At 40.4% G+C, this 22,671-nt stretch overlaps 1 protein-coding gene across 3 annotated transcripts in view; it reads left to right on the forward strand.

The window, feature by feature from the left end:
* The window catches only part of NDFIP1 (Nedd4 family interacting protein 1), a 40,646-nt gene that overhangs the window by 6,192 nt on the left and 11,783 nt on the right, over positions 1-22,671 (forward strand). For 2 of the 3 annotated variants that reach the window (XM_048488607.1, XM_048488605.1), the window contains exons 2-6: positions 8,604-8,691; positions 16,711-16,841; positions 17,819-17,906; positions 19,118-19,242; positions 22,379-22,445. In XM_048488607.1, the coding sequence (XP_048344564.1) occupies positions 8,604-8,691; positions 16,711-16,841; positions 17,819-17,906; positions 19,118-19,242; positions 22,379-22,445 (499 nt within the window). The remainder of the gene's footprint in view (positions 1-8,603; positions 8,692-16,710; positions 16,842-17,818; positions 17,907-19,117; positions 19,243-22,378; positions 22,446-22,671) is intronic. The other variant, XM_048488606.1, reaches the window with a different exon arrangement.

Genomic DNA, 22,671 nt, shown 5'->3' on the forward strand with positions numbered 1-22,671 from the left:
ACTGCAGATCTGAGCAGAGTTGGGCCAATGTGGCATTTTAAAATTGCTTTAAAGTGGCAATGGCATCATTGAGGCTGCCACAAGGATCCTGTCACATCTACTTTTGCCCTTAGAAGGATGTAACTTTGGTTAGGGATGTATTGTTTGTTTGATAGATAGCTGGATTGGATTTTCAAGCATTTAAAGTTACTTTATAGTGCTTTGAGTACAGTCTTGTAGCTGCATTGGCTATAGGGTTTATAGCAGGCCTGGAGAAAAATGTCCTCTTCCTTTAATAGGGCCTTGGTGTCAATGAAAAAGGTTGTCAAGAGAGAGAGTTACTGTAGCCCAAGTGGATATTTGAACCTAGATATTACTGTATCAAGTCCAACCCTCTATCCCATTACATTGCACTGGCTGTTTTACCAGGAAAAAAAATTGTATATTTCACATTTTTGTCCTGTAAAGTTCTTTAGCTTTACTGTTCCTGATTTGGGTTTCTGAAATAGAAGCATTTTTTCTTTTGATACAGATTTCCCATTTGTTACCTTACCTTAGGTTACAGATATTATATTGAATGGTGGTCAGTAATGATGGGGAATTTGAGCAGATATGTGTTACACAGTATTCTCACAGACATGCTCATCATTTTGAATTTCTGTAGTTCAAGTCCTGTTTGTAGCTAATCTGTGTATATACATGCTGAAGTACAGTGTGTGAAGTTCCAGTTATGTAAACATTCTGCTTGTTTGGGTGCATTGGGCTTTACAATACACTCAGAACACCTGGACATTTTAGTTACAGGTTTTTGGTCAATAGAATTTAGTATCAACAGTGGTATGGGGGAATATGGGTCTCTGTTGCAATCGAGCATGCTGATGTTTAGGTGTAACATTGAAACAATATTTGGAGTCTCATGATCAGTGCAACAGTTGTATGAACTAATTTGAACTAATTTGTGTGACACGTTTACTGTAGGGATACTTACTATGGGGGGTCATCTTACCAAGAATGTAGTACTTATGTCTTAGGTTGCTTTACATGGAAACCAGACAGAAGTGCAGAGGGTAAGGTTTTGCCGGTAAAGCTTTGCTTATAGCTTTGGTTAACTATGTATAATATGAATTATTCACTTTGATTTAGATTCCTAGAGTTAAGGGTGCGAGTGGTGAGGTAGTTCACGGCTCTTCAGCCTGAGGGACTTGTTGCGTAATAATATAATGTAGCAAGTGAAAGGCCTGATTAGAGGTTGTTATGTACAGGTTCCCAGCTTGTCAGTTCTAATGTTTCTTGAACCTCAGCACTGAACATATACAGGAGTAAGTCTCACTGAAATTTGGAATTTCATGTTGTATTTTAGAATCTGAATGGCCTACTCTGTAAAGTTTACAAAATGTGTGCATAAAGTGCTGTTGCATCATAGGCATGACCCCCGCAAGAGACTTTCAAGGCAGGTGAGAAGCAGGGGTTGTTTTCCATTGCCTTTTCCTGCAGAGTCATGCTATGCCAACCTGTCTCCCCTCCGGAGCATATGAAATAATTGTATTTTAATTTTTTCTTATCAATTAGAAAACAAATGACTTGATGTAGTTGAAAGAAGTACCTCAACATGGTAAAAACCAGGCATACCCTCTCTTCATGCTAATGCAAAAGTAATGTAAAGCATGCTGTATTTCATAGCTGTTGTTTTATGACTTTGCTTACATGCTGCCATTTATTATATTTTTGAAAACAGCTGCAAATATAAAGATAAAGGTAGTCTCCTGTGCAAGCATTGGGTCAGTACTGATAAATGGGGTTTGCCATTGCCCTTCCCCAAATGTCTACACTTTACCCCCAGCAAGCTGGATACTCATTTTACCAAACTTGGAAGGAGAGAACACGGAGTTAACTTTGAGCTGGCTAACTAAAATCAACTTCTTTCGGGGTTGACCTTGGGTCATAAGCAGATCTTTGACTGCAATACTCCAGCTGGCTCCTTTTTAAAAATTTAATTCTTGATTAAATATGTGTCTCTTGATGTCATGAGATTTTGTAATCCCTTATTGGCAGCATCCCACAAACCATTTCAACCACAAGTATGGCATGAGGTGGCTTCTGTAAACTGGAGTGAATCATTTTGCTTTTCAGCATGTATATGCTTGTAAATGTAGCCATGTACAGCTATACCATAAGCAAGCACAGTGCAGCCAAACCCCTTTGGTGAGTATATATGGTTCTCGGTAAAGGAGCAACTAATTGTGTAGTGATCAGCATGGTATATTCATATTAGATAGTATGGATTACATGTTACTTTGTTGTGAAATGCTTGTGCAATCCTTCTGTATGCCTGTTAGAGATCATGGAATGCCCCTGTGTTGCTATAGCAACAGGTTGAGATTGAGGAGTAGTATCTTTGGTCTCATGCATCGTTTCTGTGGGATTGTTCAGCAGTTTTTTCACACATTAGAATATGAAATTCAGTAATAGATATGAATTCTGTAGCCTTCTCTGATGGAGATAGGAAGAAGGCCTGCAGTATTGTTCTAGATAAATACATACCCAGTTTCAAATGAAAATATACATTCTTTCATTGACTGAAGGGGTAGTACGTTAAACCCAGTAAGAAATACCTTGCCATATGAAGGGCGGGCGGTCTTTCAGAATGGGAAAGCTTTTACTGGGAACAACAGGAGAGAAAAATTGACCCAAAATCATTTGAATACTTAGTGTCTTTTGTTTTCAGTTTTTCAGTTGGAAGCGTTATGAGTTAAGAAATTTCTTTTTCTGTGAAGGCAAGCTGAAAAAAATGAGTAGGTATTCCAGCATCTTATGAAAAAGCCCACAAAGCCGGTTTGGAAGGCCTTGAACTGAGGCCCTTTCTGCACGGGCCAAAAGCGGCGGCGTCAGGCCAGTAAAACACCGTTTTGGCGGGGACTGCTCGCACAGGCGTCGCTGCCAAATCGCTGCAGTGGTGCTCAGTTCCCGCCCAAACGGTGTTTTTGAACCTCACTCAGGGAGCGAGGTTTTTTTTGCAAACGCCGCCTTCCATTCAGTGCCATGCGAACGGCACTGGGTGGAAGCCGGCATTTCTCCCCCGGCCCTCCCAAACGCTGCTTGCCTCCCGTCGCCTTCTGTCGCGTTGTGCAGGCCAGGAGACACGTTGGGGTGTTTCTCCAGGGCAGTTGCTCCAGCCTTGTGGGTGTGGGGACAGGCTTTGGACTCGCTACTGAAGGAGTACTGGAAGGGAAGCACCGTTTGGGAGCGGTGCAGCCTGTGTGAAGGCTGCGCCGCCGTCGCTGCTTCCAGCATAAACTATGCCGACGCACCCCCCGCGCCCGTGCGGAAAGGGCCTGAATTTATTGTTCCTTTCCTTTAAAAAAAATTAACCAGTAAATTCTGTGTGTTCATATTGTGCTGGAAGAAGGCAGGAGTAATCATTTATCTGAACTAGGAACTGGAGACTGAGAAGGTGGGGCAGGACGTTGCAGATGGACAGAAGCCAGGACTTGGCTTTCACCAATCTTCTCTTCCTCCTGCATCCTACACAGTCTTCTTTCTTCCTTCTGCACCCAGATGTGTCCCTCCAGAGATCCTTCTTGTGATCACAACCCCTGCGCTTTTGCCATTGCTCATTTTCCAGCCTGTAATCTGGGGACAGCAGCCTCAAGCTTGCTCCCACCAGCTCGCTGATCTTCCGGCTTGCTGCCAGTGTTTTGTGTTATGAGACCCTGGGTGAGAGCAAGGGCAGGATGTCACAGAGTGGAAGAAAAAATCTCATGTATTTGGCTTTACAGTGCAATCCTAATCAAGTTTACATGCTAAGAAATCTCATTGAGTTCCATGGGACTTACTTCCTAGTAAATGTACTTAAGATGTAGTATTCTTAGGAAAACAGCCTGATTGGGTCTACTTGGAAGTACATCCCATTTTATTCAGTGGGGCTTACTCTCAGTGTTTTTAGGATAACAGCCTAAGCTCACTACTGTCACCACACACAAGCCTGTTAAGTAGTTCTACAGAAAAAATAATGTACCCATTGGCAGCATTTTTTAAAATGAGTTTTATTAAAGTTTGCACAGTTAAACAAGAATAACCATATGTTTTAACAAAAGTATAGACAAAAATTATTACAAATTATCAAATATTTGTAAGATTTATACAAAAAAAGAAAAATACCAATCACAAAAAACAGTAACTAAAGCAAAAAATAAATAATTTAATATTTATAATTGAAACTTCCAAATATCTCAACTTTTCATTTTTAACTTACTTACTTATTTATTAATTTATTTATCCTTTCTAACAGTAAAAAAAAAGAATTTCATTTAATGTAAACAGGAATTTACTTTATTTTTTTTGCACACATAGAAACCATTCTTGCCATTCTGATTTATAATCTTGAATACATCTATATTCAGTTTCATCTAATATTTTAGCATATTTAGCCAATTCTAAGACTTTCATTTGCCATTCAGATTTGAGTGGTATTTAGATAACTTAAAGTCAAGCATACCTAATAAAAATCAGGTTTTAAGATATAACTAATCTCTGTGCTTATCATTTTCCAATATTGAATGGCTACTTCACAAGATCACTTCTGATGAATAAAAGTATCCACATTTTTAGAACATTTCCAACATTTATCAGAACAATGATAGATTTTTGCTAATTTAACTGGAGTAAGATACCAACACATCCACATTTTATAAAAGTTCTCTTTTATATAATTACTTTTGGTGAAAGTCAAAGAATTTTTCCATAACTGCTCCCAAGAGTCCAACATTATATAGTGTCCCAGATCTTGGGCCCATTTAATCATATACTCTTTAATATACTCTGTTTCCAAATCTATCTCTAAACAAAGTTTATAAAGATTACTAATCAATTTACTTGAAGATTTCTGTAAGAATTAAAACAAATTATCAGGTTGGACATTTGTCTTAAACTTATTTTTATCTTTAGAAAAACAATTTTGCAGTTGTAAATAAAGCCACCAACCTACAAGATAGTCTTAATATTATAGAAAATGAAGGCAGCTTCAAGTATGAACTGAAATCTTTACAAGCACTTCAAGAACAAGGTCTTTGAAGATTTCAGTTCATACTTGAAGCTGCCTTCATTTTCTATAATATTAAGAATATCTTTATATGTTATCCACTTCTTTATTTTTTGGAATCTACCAAAGAAAGCTTTTTGAGGCAAAGTCCATATTGGAAGATATGAATCACATTTGGCAGTTTCAAGATTGCTGGCTTCGTTAAAGCCCTTTAAGTTGTAGTTATAGTGATGTACCAGTGATTGCAGTTATATCAATATTGGTGCACCTTTCCAAAAATGACCTTCCCCAAAGCAAGAGGCAAAGCAGTTCCCTGTACCACACTCTGCTGAAGAAGGGGATCATGTTCTAGAACTTCCATGCATTCTCTCTCTCTCTCTCTCTCTCTCTCTCTCTCTCTCTCTCTCTCTCTCTCTCTCTCTCTCTCTCTCTCTCTCTCACACACACACACACACACACACACACACACACACACACACACACACACACACCCTACTGTTGCGGGAAGAGAGAGAAGCTTGTTATTAATGGTTAGCCCACCATTCATAATTCATCCTACAGACATCCCCCTCTCCCCCAGCTTGTTGTTAACAATGACTCTGGAAGTGTGAGTGCGAGGGAAATGGCTAGTTTGCCATTTGCAGATTTTCAAATGCAATAACACAGCAATTTTGCAGTGATTCTCTGTTTATATCGATATGTTGATATTGCAATATAATAACAAAAATTGAAGCAATAACAAATCTGAAAAGGTGGAAGGGGAGAGATGTGCAGGGGAGTATGAAGGAGTGGGAGGGGTTGATGGTGGTGGAGGGAAGGTATCTGGGGCAAAGCTGTGCTCACTAACAAATCTCTCCTGATTCAGCAGCAAAGAAAATTAAAGCCACACTTAAAGTGGTGTTGCTTGGTGCGGGGAGAATGGAAATTGAAAGTGGGACTTGGGGAAATTCATCCATACAAAAAATCTTGCTTTGATGGACATTTGCTTTTGCCACACAGCAGACACCTTGTGCATAATGGGCCATAGTCTTTTCTGCACTGGACAGAACTTCATCAGATACATGATTCTCATCTGAGTTTATACCCAAGTACATAGGAGAATTTTTAACTAAGTGAGGCCAAAGATCAAGCAATGCAGGGAACAATAGTAGATGGCTCAGTGCTGTACAAAAGGTAGCTTGGTGCAGAATTCAGTAAATGAATACAGAGTCCAGCTAGTAGCCACTGGGTATTCAAACACTGCAAGACACAGAGTGGCTTGGTGCTAAAAAGCAACCTTAGATTTATAAAAACAGAAAATTGAGCTTATTTTAAGAAAAGTAGTGTATATATGTTACATAAATCTTTTAAAATCATTTTTATTGTTCTATACCACCATTTGACTGCATATAAGTAGATTTTGTTTATGAAGTAAATTCTAGTCATTTGTAACATTTGTAACTTAGCATGAAACTTATTTAATATGATGTTGCAAATATTATTTTTGTTAAAAATGGGGCTTGCTCCTAGGACTAACTAAAAATTGTCAAAGTCTAGATTAAACTTAGCATATATGTATTGTAGTCGATATGTTTTAAAAGGAATATTTATGGCCTGTCACAAAACAAAATACGTAATAATTGTGGTTATCCTGAGATTTCCGGCAGGGCTCATGATTCGCTAGTAATTTTTGCCGATGGAAGGAATTTCTGTCCATAGAGTGTGACTTCCTTGTTTCCCTCCCACTGAAATTCCAAACCCTTCCACCTAAATAGTGCTTCTGGCTGACATGATACCCCTTGGAACAGCATGGGGAGGGAGTTCAGAAAGATTACCCCCCTCCCCCCGTTTACAGATATCCACAGTGAAATCCACCCCTGGGGTTGCTTTTTGTTCCATGTTAATCCAATAATCTATAGCCAACTTTTAAAAAATGCAAATGAAAGCATGCCAGATTTACAGCCCAATCCAAAGAGGGTAGGGTGAATCAGCATATGGAACTGGCATGTGTTTACCCACCCGACTGGCATAAATGGCACTTACACCAGTGGCAGGGCAAACTGGGAGGGTGGCAGGTGCCACACAACTTGGTGGTCCCCATCTCAGATGGGCCTGCCCCCGAAGAGCTGCGCTGGTCTAAACCTGGCTGCCAGCACATCTGAGGGCATTCTGGGGGCATTCCTGGGAATGGAGCTGATATTAGTCAGCTTCCACTGTATTTTCAGGCCAGGAACGCCCCTGGCACTTACACCACCTAAAAGTGTGGGATATTTTAGACTACTGAGGGCTTTCCAGGCAGTTAGGGTTTATTCCTTTTTGCTGCCACCCTGCATTGCCCGGGAAACCCTCTAGAGGCGGTACAGTGGGCTCTGGATTATACTGCCAGGCTATTAAGGCACCATTTGTTTATATAGAACTGATTTGATCTTCCTGCTATATGAATATTTGTTGTTCTAATGAACACTTAGTTGAATTTTAGATGGCTGTCATTATAGAAATGGATATTCATATGCCTTCTGCATTAAAAGCAGAATTAGGTTCACTTTACTGGTAAGACAGATTTTAAATTGAGCCTTAAAATCTATCTTCAGATTAATAGTGTGCCTTTAATAAAACAGCAAACTGAAAGATTGAGAATAGTTATGATGATTGGCACATGGGGAGAATTTCCTAAATAATCTGCTTTGGGATACTATGAGCTTTAAGAGGCTTGTACAGGTCAACTTCCCCCAGTTCCCTCATTTTTTCTTTTATCAAAGATACTTTGACCTAGAAACAGCAGCTGAACGTGTATGAATAGACCTAGATCTGAAAGTACCACAATTTGTAAACCTTATCCTTAAAAAGGAGCGTGAAGAGGCTGAATACCCTCTTCATAATGAACTATACTTTCTACAACAGTATCCCCATCTTGCTTGGACGGAACTTCACTTTGCAAGACCTCATCGAATCTAGTACTGAGCCAAGACATAATTTCTGGACATCCACTCTGCCAAAACTGGAATCGATAAAAAGGAGAAGTAGAGTTGGGGTCATATATACTGAAGGCATCTCTGGACATTTTTCCTCCGCAATTTCATAGGAGACCAAATTGAATCTTGCAGTGCACTATAGCATAAATGTTGTAGTGTATTTAGCTGCAACTTAGAATTTACTCATATAGTAGCCAGTTACTCTGCATATTTATTCAGAGAGAAAAAAAGTTTCAAAATGGAAAACTTTATTTGACAGTCTTTTTTGGAGGGAGGGAGGCAAGTTAAATCATGATTTAAATCACGCTGATTTAAACGATTTACCATTCCCATACAATCTTTATGTGAATGCATCTTTAATCCCATTATTAATAGCTTTGTTTGTTGCCAGTAGAGTTACAGGAATTAATTGAGATTATGTTTAGTTGTGATCCACAGAGAGATTCATTTGTATGATGTTAACATGATTAACACTGTTACATTTTAATAAAAAGTTAATTTTTAAAATATTGTGTCTCATTAATTATACAGTCATTGTTGAGCTTAACCTGGTTTCTTTTTTATTATAGTTTATTATCAGTTTTGCATTTTATTATTTTGTTCATGCCCATACATTACGAAATGTTTCTGTTCAGTTGCAGAATGAAGAAGAACCTAGTGATAACCTGCAAACTGCCAATGATTTCCCACCACCTTACAGCAGTATTTCTGGAGAAAATACAGGTAAAAAAAATTAATTTGGCCACTGGTGAAGGCATGAAACATTGCCAACGCAGTTAGCTGATCTTATTACATATCTCATTTTTGCCCATGAAGCCTTGTTTGTAATCAAAAACTGTGTCAAGGCAGAGGAAGGAGAAAGAAGGAGATAAGACAGAGAAGAAGGAGAAGAAAGACCAAGTATGTGGGAATGTAAGAGATGAATTGTGGGATTAGAATCTTGGGATGGCTGGCAGGATCTAGAACTGGAATCTGATAATTCATATAATATATTGCTCATTCTAACTGCTTTTGTACCTTAGATCAGTTTGGATTAGTTGTCAGTGGCAATAATAGAAGTTCTCCTATTTGTGATTTGCTTCAGTCCTTTCCCTTTTTTGTTAGATAAATGGAACCATCTTGTGTGTGTATGTGTGTGTGAATCTACCTATGGGAGCTGTGTGCTGCGGCCCTCCCTGGCTCTGGTATGTGACTCCAGCATCTCAATTCTGCTACTGCTGTCCAAAAGCATAGGATGGGGGAAATGGCGGCCAGGGCAAAATGGCGCCTGTGCCACGCCCCACCATGGAACCCCACCCCGTGCCCCCCACTTGTGGGGCCCTGCCCCCTGTGCCCCCCACCCTGCCTCCTACTTACTTTACTTTAGCTGGCTGAAAAAGCAGCCTGGCTGGGCCACTGGCTGAACTAAGGTAAGTGGGGGGGGGGGGCAGGGGTGGAAGGGGCCTGCCCCCCACCCTGCTCCCACTTACCTTAGTTCAGCGGGCTGCAAAGAGCAGCCAGCTGAAAAAGCAGCCTGGCTGGGTTGCCACGCAGCCCTGCCCCCCCAGGCTGCTCCAGCATGGGAGCCCAGCAGTGGCCTCTGCCAGGTCTGGCCTGGCAAGTCTGGCCTGGCAGCAGCTCCTGCGGGGCCTGGCAAAGTGGGGTGGGGGAAGGGGAAGGGATGTATGGGGAGATTTTCTGCCTCCTATGTGACCCCAATGGTGCACGCCTGGGGTGTGCCCCCCCATCCGTGGCAGCTACACAACTGCTGCCACCAGAGTACTGGGGGCAGGCCTGGGGTGTTGCTGTGGAGGAGCCGGCTCCCTCCCAGCCATTTGCTGCCTTACTGCAGCAGCAGGGACTTTAGACTTATGGCACCTAAAAAGATGCCATGAGTCTATTAAGGCCAATGGGGGCTTCTTGGTGTGGAGAGGCTTGTTTCGCAAGCCTCCCCACACCACCAAGAGGCCCCCATGAGAGTGGCAAGCAGTGCAGCTGCAGCATCATGGCCAACTGCCTGGCCTCTTGGACGGGGCTGCGTGACTACAATCCCACGGGAACCTGCTGATATGTGTAGACCAACCAGCTCAGTATTTGCTTACATGTAACAATTTGTGAATATTAAGATACTGAGGGAAGGAGAAGGAATCAGGGAAATGACTGCTTTAATGCAGTCATGTTCCCTATGCCAAAATTTATTATGATCTCGATCTCTTGCTAGAGTTTTCTTTCTGTGCATATCACACCTTCGGTTCCTTTCGATTCTGCTATTTTCTGCTGCTACAAATGAGCTAATATGTAGGTTATATAACATTACACTAAGGACTAGATCTTGAATTTCATGCTCATCAGGCTGAAAGCTGTTACCCTGCTATATGCTGTTTACCTTGGTCTGGAAAACTGAGCTGCTGTTTGTGCAGCATATTTGCAAACATTAGCTAATTAGTGCTTGCAGAAGATAGCTTCCTCCAAGCATTCATTGTATCTCTAGTGATTATGCAGACATGCCTGAGTTGATCTCAGCTATTATAACAGGCTATGATCATCCTGAAAAGTTCCAAACCATCTGGGTTTTAAATTGACACCTGGGAATACATGCAGTGTGGAATTAATGATTGATCAGAACACCATAACCGGCTTCCAAATGACATTCATGATATGATTAGGTTCATAATTCATATGCATATAGCCATGACAATTGTTCATTTTGCAAAAGAAATTAACATTGATTATCTGAAGAGGCTGCACATAAAGGATCTCTTCTTACATACATCGCATCTGAATAAAGTTCATAATGAAGTATAATGTAATATTAAATATAAATTCAGTAAATATAAATGTCTATAATATGAATATAAATATGTAATGTGTACAATATAAACCATATAAATATAGGACATAAACAAAATATCTATTTTATACTTTTAAAATATATCATTTAATATATATAATTATATGTTTATCTGATATATTTCATGGTATATATAAAATAAAATTATTATAAATTTAAATAAAACAAATATAAAAAATAATAAAACTCCCGCCATCTCCATGATTGTTGACTATCATTTTTCCAGCCTTTCTTTATTCTTTAGTAATTAACCAATTTTTTAGCTTGAAGTGAACAGTTGCATCAGATGGTCATGACAGAAAGCATAAGAGGAAATTTAAAAAATAGAAATACATATTTAATTAGATTTAGGTATATGTTTCATTATTCAAATTGGTGCATTGCTTAATTTTACCCAGCTTAATATATTGTATTCGTGATATAATGACCACTGGATATATCCCAATCAGTGTTTATAGGTCATATGACTTGTGCCTTGTTTTGTCCATTAGTAAATATGCCATTTATTATTTTTTCATATGAAGGTATTAACTCAGCGATGAGGGTTGTAAAGATATTAATACTAAGAAGTCAGGTTGATGTCCCAATTATTGTTAAAAAAGTATTTGTTGTAGTAACTAATTCATTGTATCTGTGCTACATTTTTTAATTTATAGAAGCTTATTCTACATCTCCTTTTCAAACAGTAAATCAGAGATTATTGCAGCTTCTGTCTGATAGCCATTAAATCAGTGTTGTAACTTTAATATCAGTCTGCCTGTTTCTGGGAAGTAACAGTTACTTCCAGGGGATAAGGTGTACCCTGCTGCTGTTGTGACCCTTCTGGCAGTAACAAAACTATGAGTGGATTTCCATATTACTACTTTGTGTTTTGCTGCTAATTTAAAATATTTCTAAAGAAGCTAATTGAATTTTAAAGGGGAAAGCTGGATCGGGCTGCACTAAGATGTGTGTGTGGGGCAGAGAGAGCTCTCTTCAGAGGCACAAAGGCTTCTCTTTGTTCTTGTCCATGTTCCTGTTTACATTCCTTTTTAATGGCCTGATTGTGATCTGACCTATTCAGATAATATAAATTCCCAGGAGAAGCCAAAAGTTCCCAGCAGGCTTGGAGAGAATGACATTTGATGGGAGCAGGCAACTTGATAAACTCTTTTGTTTCCAGTTGGTTCTCTGCTCTTCACTCAAACAGACACTTAGATATTTTACCATTTGTTGGAATATATGTGTCTTTTCATAGAAACATAGAATCATAGAGTTGGAAGAGACCACAAGAGCCATCAAGTCCAACCCCCTGCCATGCAGGAACACACAATCAAAGCAGTTCTGACAGTTGGCTATCCGGCCTCTTTAAAAACCTCCAAAGAAGGAGACTCCGCCACAGTCTGAGGCATTGTATTCCACTGTTGAACACCCCTTACTGTCAGGAAGTTCATTTGGTGATAAAATTATGTTTGTTTATTGTCTCTCTGAAATGTTTTACCTAGGTGACTGCTAACCAACACACTTCCTCAGCACATTCAGATCTCTTTCTACTATATTATTGGTGATCTTGCAATCCACAGGGCTGACTGCACCTTTAAGCCAAGTGGCTCCGGATAGCCAGGAAAGGCTTTGCCTCTTGGGCTTGTTCTAATTAGACTTGAAGATTATCAACTTTTCTTTGTAATTCTCTAGCTTCTTCTTCTCGCTCCTGTGCTTAGTAAAGCAGCTAATTTAACATATTCTACAAAATCATACATCTCTTTTGTTCTTTTTCACTTGCTTCTCTGTATTATTTTCTCTTTTCTTAATGCCTTGTCCTTTACATTGCATCACTATGTCAGACTTTTAGGCACATGCATTTCACAAACTACATGAATCATAAAATCTTTCCTTACTGCACTGCGGTTTGAACTAGATTACAGTACGTGTGAATTCATGTTTTTCCCCTCTCTCAAAGCACCCTCGTTGCTGTAAGGGTCAGTCTCCTTTTCTGAACCCATTGTTCATATTGTTTGGTTCCTTGATTCTCTTCCATCAAGGACTTTGAAAGTTTGGAACTCGGACTTCTGATTTCCTGCACCACGATGACTGCTTGTCGTCTTGTTGCCAGCGTGGTGTAGTGGTTAAGACCAGGTGCACTGTAATCTGGAGAACTGGGTTTGATTCCCCGCTCTGCCACTTGAGCTGTGGAGGCTTATCTGGGGGACTAGATTAGCCTGTGCACTCCAACACACACCAGCTGGGTGACCTTGGTTTAGTCACAGTTCTTAGGAGCTTTCTCAGGTCCACCCACTTCACAGGGTGTTTGTTGTGAGGAGAGAAGGGAAAGGAGATTGTAAGTCCTTTTGAGTCTCCTTACAGGAGAAAAAGGAGGGGTATAAATCCAAACTCTTCTTCTTTTTCACTCGGGTGATATATCTGAGCTATGGTAGCCCCCTGGATTGAAAGGAACTATCAGAGAGAAAGGCACTGCGCTGTGCAGAGATGGGAATGGAGGAGTAAGGAACACTGGAAGAAAACCAGAGGTCCTGGCCCTTTTGCTCAATGAAGCCTGCCTAACACCATCTTGACAATGACTTTAAGCTATAAGTGATGCTGGGTTATTTTTCTGAAGGAGATAAGAAATTAAAAAGGGAGTCCCACCTTTAATCAAATACTTCACCCAGCAAGAATGTACTTCTTACAAACTGATAAGTTCAACTGAGTTATGTGCCTGATTTATGAACTGGGCCATAAATTTCATCATGTTGTAATGAGAGATCTTATTTAGATCCTCCACAATTTAAACAAACAAAAGATTAAGAAGGCCGCTTAAGAAAAGAATTTATAACTCACTCAGGTTTATAATCCACCCAGAGTAAAAAAACTTGATTTTGATATAGCTGGAAACTGAGAGAAAAGGAGGAGAAAATAATGGCTGATTCAAAATGCATAATGAGATCTTTTTTGGGTCCACCCATCCCAGTTTCACCAGACCAAATGCAGAGAATTGAATAAATGCTTGCATCTGTACAGAAAGATGTAGTAGAAGTGAAAGATTGATAAAGTTGATAGATGCAAGATTTAGCAGAACTGAAAGAAAGAGATTAAAAGTCTGGCTAAAGATATGCAGAAAGTTTCAGATGACCCTAAGACTGTGGGAATGAAAATGGATGTTAATCAAAAGGACATACAGTGCCAGGCTGAAAAAAATTAATTGGGCTGGAGTTAAGACAGAAGGAATTTGTGTTGAGAATTCGTGCCTTACCAGAATAAAGAAAGATTAAATTTGTGCAAGAACTTTCTACCAGAGCTGGCAAAATATATGCCCATCCTGGTTGTATGAAATCACTTGCTGCACAAAAAAAGGTGCCCCAAGACTACGTGATATATCTGACATTAAGCCCAATGAAAGAAGACAGACTTCTCATCCATTTTAAAAAAAGATTGCAGTATTTGGGGCTGGACTTGATAATTATGAAGGAGCTGCCAAGGGAGATTTTGGTGAAGAAGAAAGAATGCAGGTCCCTTAAAGACACACTGAAGAAGAAAAACATTCCCTTTAAATGGTGGCTACCAGAAAAACTGTTTTTTTAAATCTTTAATGGAACTCAGCAAAGGATCCTTGACATGCAAGAAGCAAGAAAATGTATTAGCAAGAACAAAAAAGAGCTGAGTGGTGGAGCTGAGAAAATTCCTGAGAACTGGGACTAGCCCAAGGTCACCCAGCTGGTGTGTGTTGGAGTGCACAGTATATCAAACTGGAAAAGCTAGAGGTTTGGAACATATGATGGGAGGGGGAGGTACTGAAATTATTTACAAAATATACTTAACAATAGCAGAGGCTATCTAAAAGATCAGGGAGAGCAAAAAATAAATATACATATGTGGATTAATACTTGCAAGACTCTGGATAAAGAAATAATAGTTTAAAATGTATGTAATTATTATTAATCTGGTCATAAAATGACAGTTATACAGAATTTTTTCTTATTTTAGTAAATAGAAAGCTGGTGTTAGAGATTTTGATTATTGGATATAGAATGTATAGTATATGATGAAAGTAAGGTGAGAATCACATGGTTAACTGTTTTTTAAATCTGTGTTCTTTCTTTTTACTGTGGTCATAGTTTGTGTTGGAGTTAAATGTATGGGGGACTGAGGGTGACACTTATCTTTTCTTATTTCTCTTATTTTCTTATTCTTCTTTGTAGAGTCTCTGGTTCACCAGCTGGTAGTTATGTAGCTAAATAAAAATTTAAAACCTGCATTAAAAAGAAGTTTGGAACTCTAGGCCTCTGCCATGTTACTTAACTCCTGGTTTAGCTGAGTTACACTTGGGACTCACCCATGTAGCAGCCAAGTATACCTTTGAAAGCATTTGGGAGCTTGTTGAACTCTAATAAACTGCCTACCAAACATTTAAGTTGAAGCCAGTGAGGGAACGGTCTCCTCCCAAGTCACATTCAGGCTTCCCTTGGTGTAGCATTGCATAGCCTGATTACCATAAGTCCATTATTTGGATACCTCTTACAATGGAGCTATAGAAAATTTACCCTTGTTTAGCCCAATACCCCAGCATTGCACTGGTCCAGCAAAATGCCTAAGAGTCTGGTAGTGTAAGGAGCTCATCAGAGAAAAAATATTTAAGAAATCAAAAGAACAATATTACCAGTCACCCAAGGTTCTTTTTTCAGCAGTTCAATTGCAAAATGAACCCAAAGCTGCTAAACATTGGTCATGCGATAGAAATGAGTGATGTGGATTCACTATTCCCACTCCACTGGAAGGCACGGTATGTCATTTAAAGGATAGTTTTAGTTCAGAGGACCCCATCTTCCATTTACCAGCCCAACCAGTGAAGTAGTGAACTTCTCCAGCCAGTCTAATCCAGTGTGTAATTACTGTAATTATTTGGACAAGAATACTTGGACTTAATACAGCCCATTCACCTTTACTCAAATTGCTGGTCTCAGAATAAAGTTTAGTATGAGTGCACAAAGAAACCTGAAATATAGATTTTGGATTACTTCCAAATTGTTCAAAGGATGCCTGCTGCCACTACTGTCTCAGTTAGGTCGGAATGCTCAGGAGACATGTATCTGCATTCTCCACAAGTTCTGCTACTGTGTGTGGTCAATACATATGTCCTTTAAAGAGCAATCCTAATCAAGTGTGCACAAAATCCTAATCAAATCTGTTCTGTGGTACTTGTTCTTAGGATTGCATGGTTGGACTCATCTGTATGATTGGTCCCATATTCCAGTTTAATTCTCATGATACACTAAGATATCCTGAGTGGGAAGAAGAAAACCCCCTGCCTCTCATTTTTCTTTCTGGAAAACTGTTGACTTAGATTTTATAGCTGACTTTAGGAATGTACCTGTTCTGGGCAAAGATCAATGCAAAGGGCGATCAAGGAATCATTTCACCAAGTGATAAGACTCCTTAATGCAAGTGTGGAAAAAGCCCTGACACTTTGAACACAGTGAAACAAAGAGTAGCACATTAGGGGAAATAACACTGTAAAGGATTCTTAACAATAAGCCTATGGTATTAATGTTCATTTATATTGTGGTTGTCAGAAGATTGTGTGTTTATTTTTCAGTTACTGGCCAGGTGTGACTATGACACTGCTATAGGTCTTGAGAGTTTGGTGATAATCCCACAAATTCAACCTTTTATCTTGAAAACTCTCCCATGAAAAATCCATAGCAATTTAAGATATTTTATTCTCTACTATAATAGACAGAAGCAGGCAGTTTCAGAGGAGAAGACATTGTTCTGCTCATTTATTTAATGAGATTTTTACCATCGTCACTTCCTGGTTGAAGAATTTTGAAATGTGATATTCAAATATCTTCCCCTAAATAATTGTACATAGTTTTTAAGTACACGGATGTGCATTACTTTCATAATTAATCCACATTCTTTTCTTCTCTTCTTATAAGTGTATTTCGACTACAAAGATGAGGCTGGTTTTCCTAAACCCCCTTCTTATAATGTAGCCACAACACTGCCTACTTATGATGAAGCTGAGAGAACGAAGGCAGAAGCTACCATTCCTTTAGTTCCAGGAAGGGTAAGTGTGCTAATTTTGTTGGTATACGTGTATGTGTATGTGTGTGTTATAAATCCTCATTCATATGCTTATTTGAATGTATATTTTGCCCACAGCCACTGTGGGTTGTCCTCAAAGGGCCTATGCCAGGGGTAGGGAACCTGCGGCTCTCCAGATGTTCAGGAACTACAATTCCCATCAGCCCCAGCCAGCATGGCCAAGTGGCCATGCTGACAGGGGCTGATGGGAATATGTGAATTCAGGCACATCTGGAAGAAACCATATTCAACCCTGGTCTATCTTAACTCAGTTTGCTCCTTCATTGTAAGAAAAAAAAGCAAAGGATACAGGCCTTTTCTCTCCCCCTCCCATTTTTGGTTGCATTAATTTTTAGTTTGTAGTGAAGCATCTGACTTTGAATTTCTTTATTGTGTTTAATGTTGTGGTTAAAAATGATTTTATGTTACATTTGTACACTTAAATTGTTTTGCTTGATCTTCTGTTAGCTACTTTATGTGATTATACAAGTCAGAAGATGGGATATAAATATTTTGAACAATCAAACACTTTCTAAAATTGATAAATTTAAGTTGATGAAGTTCCCTGATAAATATTAAGCATACAATTTTGGAAAATGTAGTGCTTTTAAATGCTGTCGGATTCTCTGCCATGCCCCCATGCAAGAATACAAATTGTTATACTATGTTTTAGCAATCTCTTATTTTGCCCACTACCTTAATTAGACAGTCACATCTAGAAGTGTGCTCCCACCCCCCACCCCCACTTTTGGCTATCTTTTGGTAAGGGTTTGAACTTTACATATGAAAAGATTTTTATCCTGCTCTGGCTTTTAATAAAAGTAGTGTTTTGCATCAGTGGACATTTGTATTTTTTCCCAAGGAAAAGGTAATAGAAAATTTTAAATGTGTGCAGTTAGAACAGTCTAGATTAGTTTTAGCCAAACATTTACTAGTCAACTTTTCTCATATGTGTTTTAGGAGGAGGACTTTGTGGCAAGGGATGACTTTGATGATTCTGACCAGCTGAGGATAGGAAATGATGGCATTTTCATGCTGACTTTCTTCAGTAAGTACTTAACCACCACCCCGCCCCCAACCTTAGGTAACAGCTGTTGATAAAAAAGCTTTGTTTCCTCATTTTAAGTCAGTTTGTTCATATGGTGAATACTTTCCCATTTAAATGATGATTATCCAGACTCATTTTGTGTCCTTCGTGGATGGTGATGAACCTGGTAGCTGTTTGCCCACTTTTAGTGGAGCAGGATCATAACAAGTAATAAATAATTCACAAGTCATTTCTGAACACGGAGACTTGTCATTTACTTGGAACATTCTTTAGCATTCTCCCAATCTCTTGTTTAATAGAATACTAATTGTGTTTGTGTGTGTGTGTTTATTTTCCAGATAATAGAAGTAGGACTTAGTTCACATGTGTGCTGCAGGTGAATAGGCAGACTAGGAGTAGAATTTGTAGTAAAATGGAAGTATAAACAGCTGTCCTTGAGAGAAGCCCAGTATTTAGTTTACTGTGTAGGTTGAACCATAATTCCTTTTCTAAAAACAGTCATCCCTCTATGAACACAAAGTGTTTCTGGATGCCGATGTTTCTGTTACTAATGGGCCAATCCTGACTGGGGCGTGTGTGTGAAATGGGCTGTGGGAGTGGCACAGGATCACGCAGATGTGTTTGCCCACCCCACTTGCAAAGGGGCGCCTATGCTGTTGGGAGAGCGAATGTACTGTCAGGTGGGTGCCACCCAGCACCACAGTGCCCAAACCCAGAAGGGCTTACTGCTTGGAGACTGCACTGGCAACTGGGAACGCACTGGTGCAGCAGGGGATGGGCTAAGGGCGTTCCTGAGGGCGGAGCTGACTTTGGTTGTCTTCCACTTGGCTTTTAGCCCATGAACACCCCAGCGCACCCTCTGACTTACACCATGTAAATGCATGGCATAAGTCATTTGTTCCAATGGAACTTTTCTGGTAGTGCAAAAAGCATCAGGGAGAAAAAACTCCCCACTGTCCCCGACCACTGCAGGGTCCCCCCCCCCATTCTGGATTGGGCTGCCCCTTGTTAATTTCATCAGTTTTTCTTAGCACTGAGCAGAAAGTTTGTTTTATGTTTCCACTGAGTTTTAAAAAACCATTTGAAACAGGAAACAGTTTTTTATAATTGATTCTCACTTGGGATATTTCTAATTATTTGCTGTGGTTTTAAGATTTGCAATCACATGATGAGGCTGTCTTTTTTGTTGTTTTCCCTCTCCTTCCCCTCAGTGGCATTCCTTTTCAACTGGATTGGATTCTTCCTTTCTTTCTGCCTGACTACTTCAGCAGCAGGAAGATACGGGGCCATTTCTGGATTTGGTCTCTCTCTCATTAAGTGGATCTTGATTGTCAGGGTGAGTTGCACAGTGGAAAAAAACTTTAACAGACTGAACAAACAAGTAAGGTTTCTAGGTCTGCTGCACAGTTTAATAAATAAGAATGTGTTTCATCCCTTTATGAGATGTCTTCTGCAAAGGTTTGATGTAGCACAGTAATAGGATGTGAATTATGTTAAGCTTCGCAGGGGCATATTTAGCAAAGGCTCATGGGTATGTTGTTAAAGTGATCGCTAGAACTTGAAAACATAGTCCAAGGCACTGACCTTGGAGATCAGGAACGTGGTCCTGTCTCCCTGCTTTTAGCAGGCCCAGTTCTGCCTTGGAATATCTTTTCAAGTTATTTTTCAAATGCTCACCATAACTTGGAACAATAGCTCAAGGCAGGACTAGGCCTGCTAAAAGACATGGCATAAGGCTACTGCTTGGATCTCCAGCAGGGACGTAAGTATAGATTTTTTATTGGGGGGTTCGGAGGGAAGGGCCCCGCCCCCACCCGGCCCTGGGGGCATGGCCACACCTCCCCAAGCCCCGCCCCCAGCCTCAATGCTTATAAAAGCAGTTCTCCGAGGCCAGGGATGGCAGACTCCCCCATCCTGCCCCCCCACAGCTGGGCTCCCAGCCGGTAGCCGGCAGCCCTTTCTGCCCTCCCCTCTGGGCAGCGGCGTAGCTAAGGAAAATGGAGCCTGGTGCAAAATCGGAGTTTTGTGCCCTCCCCCGGCTGCTGTGATGCTGGAATCCACCCCCAAACAGCATCACTTTCAATGGTATTTAAACTAGAGAGTCCAAATTCTCCTTTTAAGTCCACCTTAAAGGGAGAATCTGGGGTCCCGAGTTTAAACAACATTGAAAGTGATGCTGTTTTGCGATGGATTCTCCCCCACCCTGAAACAGTATCACTTTCAATGTTTAAACCAGGAACCTCAGATTCTCTCCTTAAATCCATGCCAAAGGGGGTGGACTTAAAAGGAGAATCTGGGGAAATTTGGAGGGTGCCTGCTGTCAGGGGTGCAATTGTTAAGCTAGCAGCACGAAACTTTCAGGGTATCTTTAGGAGACTCTCCTAATGATACCACCCAGGTTTGGTGAAGTTTGGTTCAGGGGGTCCAAAGTTACGGACCGTCAAATGTGTAGCCCCCATCTTCTTTTAGCTCCCATTGGAAACAAGGGAGGATGGGGCACCCCCTTTGGGAGTCCATAGCTTTGGACCCCCTGGACCAAACCTCACCAAATTTGGGTAGTATCATCAAGAGAGTCTCCCAAAAAATCCCTGAAATTTGGTGCTACTAGCCTAAAAACTGCGCCCCCTTCAGGCTAAAAACAAAAAACCCACTAAAAATACCAAAAAAAACAATTGGGGGGGGGGGTAGAGCTTCAGACATGTAATGGGGGGGTTGAACCCGAGAAACCTCCCCCCCCACTTACCTACATCCTTGATCTCCAGGCAAGCCAGGGGGTGGGGTTGAGAGTGGCCAATCTCTGCACACTTTGCAGGGGGCTGGGGCGTTCTGGCTCCCTGCAGCAGGAAGGGGGGTCCCTGGAGGAGACTTTGCCTCTGGGCACTGTTTGGACCTCGTACGCCTCTGATGTGCAGTAAAATCACTGAGTTTAACTCCAGGCATCTCCAATCAGAAATTGGGCTGGGAAAGATTTTGTTGTACCTGAGAACTTGGAAAGCACATACGGGAGCACGCCATGCTTCCTTTGTTGTTCCTTTTGCTCACACAGTTATTGCGAAACAGTCATTAGTGCTAGATATAAGAGAAGGAGCTTGCATGGCAAAAATTACATTGTGGTACTTTAAAAGTTAAAAACCTAAGTCTACTGCAGGCCACTTAATAGTATGTGCAGTAAACTAAAGCCAAGTATATATTACATGACTCAGCTAGCTGTTGGTGTTCACACAAAATGACTTTTACGTCAGTAGTTCCTTTGATGTTGAAGCTACAATTTTCCCTTTCAAGGCAAGCCTTTTTCTAGCTGCAGTTTTTCCGAGTTTTGAAGCAACGTGGAAAATTAAAAGAGACAGTGTGGCCTACTGGTTAAGAGTTAACCACTAGAAACCAGATGTTTTCACCTCTTCATTAGATGGTCTTTGCAGCACAGAGCCACCAATATAAGCCTAAGCGTCAGGCAGCTTTTGCTTCACAAGGTCACATACAGCCCATTCACTGCTCAGTGTGGTCTTGCCAGCTGCTTGACTTCTCCCCAAGTTTTCCAGTCCTAGTCAGGCAGCAGGTAACAGAAGATTTTGTGAGGCCCAAGATGCATTTGGCTTGGTTGTGTGGGTTTGTCTACAGCCCTTATAAATACACATCTTTTTAAAAGTGGTCCTTGTTTTTTATGGCACACAGACCCACAGATCAGGTAGGTGATGCTGGGCAGCGTGATAGGCAGTTTTCCAAAGGCAGGAACTGGGTACCACATTTTTACCCATTCACATTATTTTGTAGTTTGTTAGTTAGTCTTAGCTTTTGGAGGGAGGCAGTGGGTTGTACCTCTACATCTTTTCTGTTCTGGGTTTTGTTTTGTTCCTGTTTGTTTCTGTTGTGGAGATCAGTCTCTTTTTTATTCTTCTGTTAGGGTGGAGTTCCAGACTCTGTTACAGAGAGAGCAGTTTGCATTTGAAGAACAAATATGGCATGCATGAATTGGGTTTGTCCACTTCTGCCCTTTCAGATAGTATCAACTTCTTCCTATATTAACTTTCCACAGTAAAATATTTCACTTCTGCTCTATTAGTGTTGCTCTTTATCCAGGGACTTAGCTACTGCAGTTCCCATCTGCTTTGTATCCGTCTTGGATGAAAAATAGTGGCAATCTCATATTCAGTTGCACAAAGTGTACCGGTGATGCTGTTTTTGAAAATGACAGTTTTATTTCACTGTTTCCAGCATGGAAGATGCAGGTAGTTTACTGTTCCTGAGGCAGTTTGAGCTTTATCATTCAAACCCCTCAGAGGGAATTGGGTGTAAATTGCCAGCAGTAATTATTATCACTCCACCACCATTGGAATATGTGGTGGTGGGACTGTGTCTGATAGACAGCTGATGATGATAAAATGCCTGTACATCTTGAGAGCACCAAGCTTGATCTTAATTGCTGGGATGGACACAGAACTTTAACTTGCTTTAACTTGTTTTTTCTTTTTTAGTTCTCCACCTATTTCCCGGGTTACTTTGATGGTCAGTACTGGTTGTGGTGGGTGTTCCTTGTCTTAGGTAAGTGTTTTAGGAAGGTTCCAGATTCTTACCCTGACAGGTGCTAGCAGTTTTATACATGTTGCTGATCCCTTTGGCGGGAAGAGACTGATTGTCTGTTGGTTAAATAGTCATATTAACATAGTCTTCAGAGTTATTTCAGAAATGAGCTTTTCTGCCAGTATTTTGAATTAAGTACTTAATGTTTAAGTCAGGCTTACGGTATTTATAACCTTTGAAAGATTTG

The sequence above is a fragment of the Sphaerodactylus townsendi genome, linkage group LG03 (genome assembly GCF_021028975.2).
Source record: "Sphaerodactylus townsendi isolate TG3544 linkage group LG03, MPM_Stown_v2.3, whole genome shotgun sequence".
Lineage (NCBI taxonomy): Eukaryota > Metazoa > Chordata > Lepidosauria > Squamata > Sphaerodactylidae > Sphaerodactylus > Sphaerodactylus townsendi.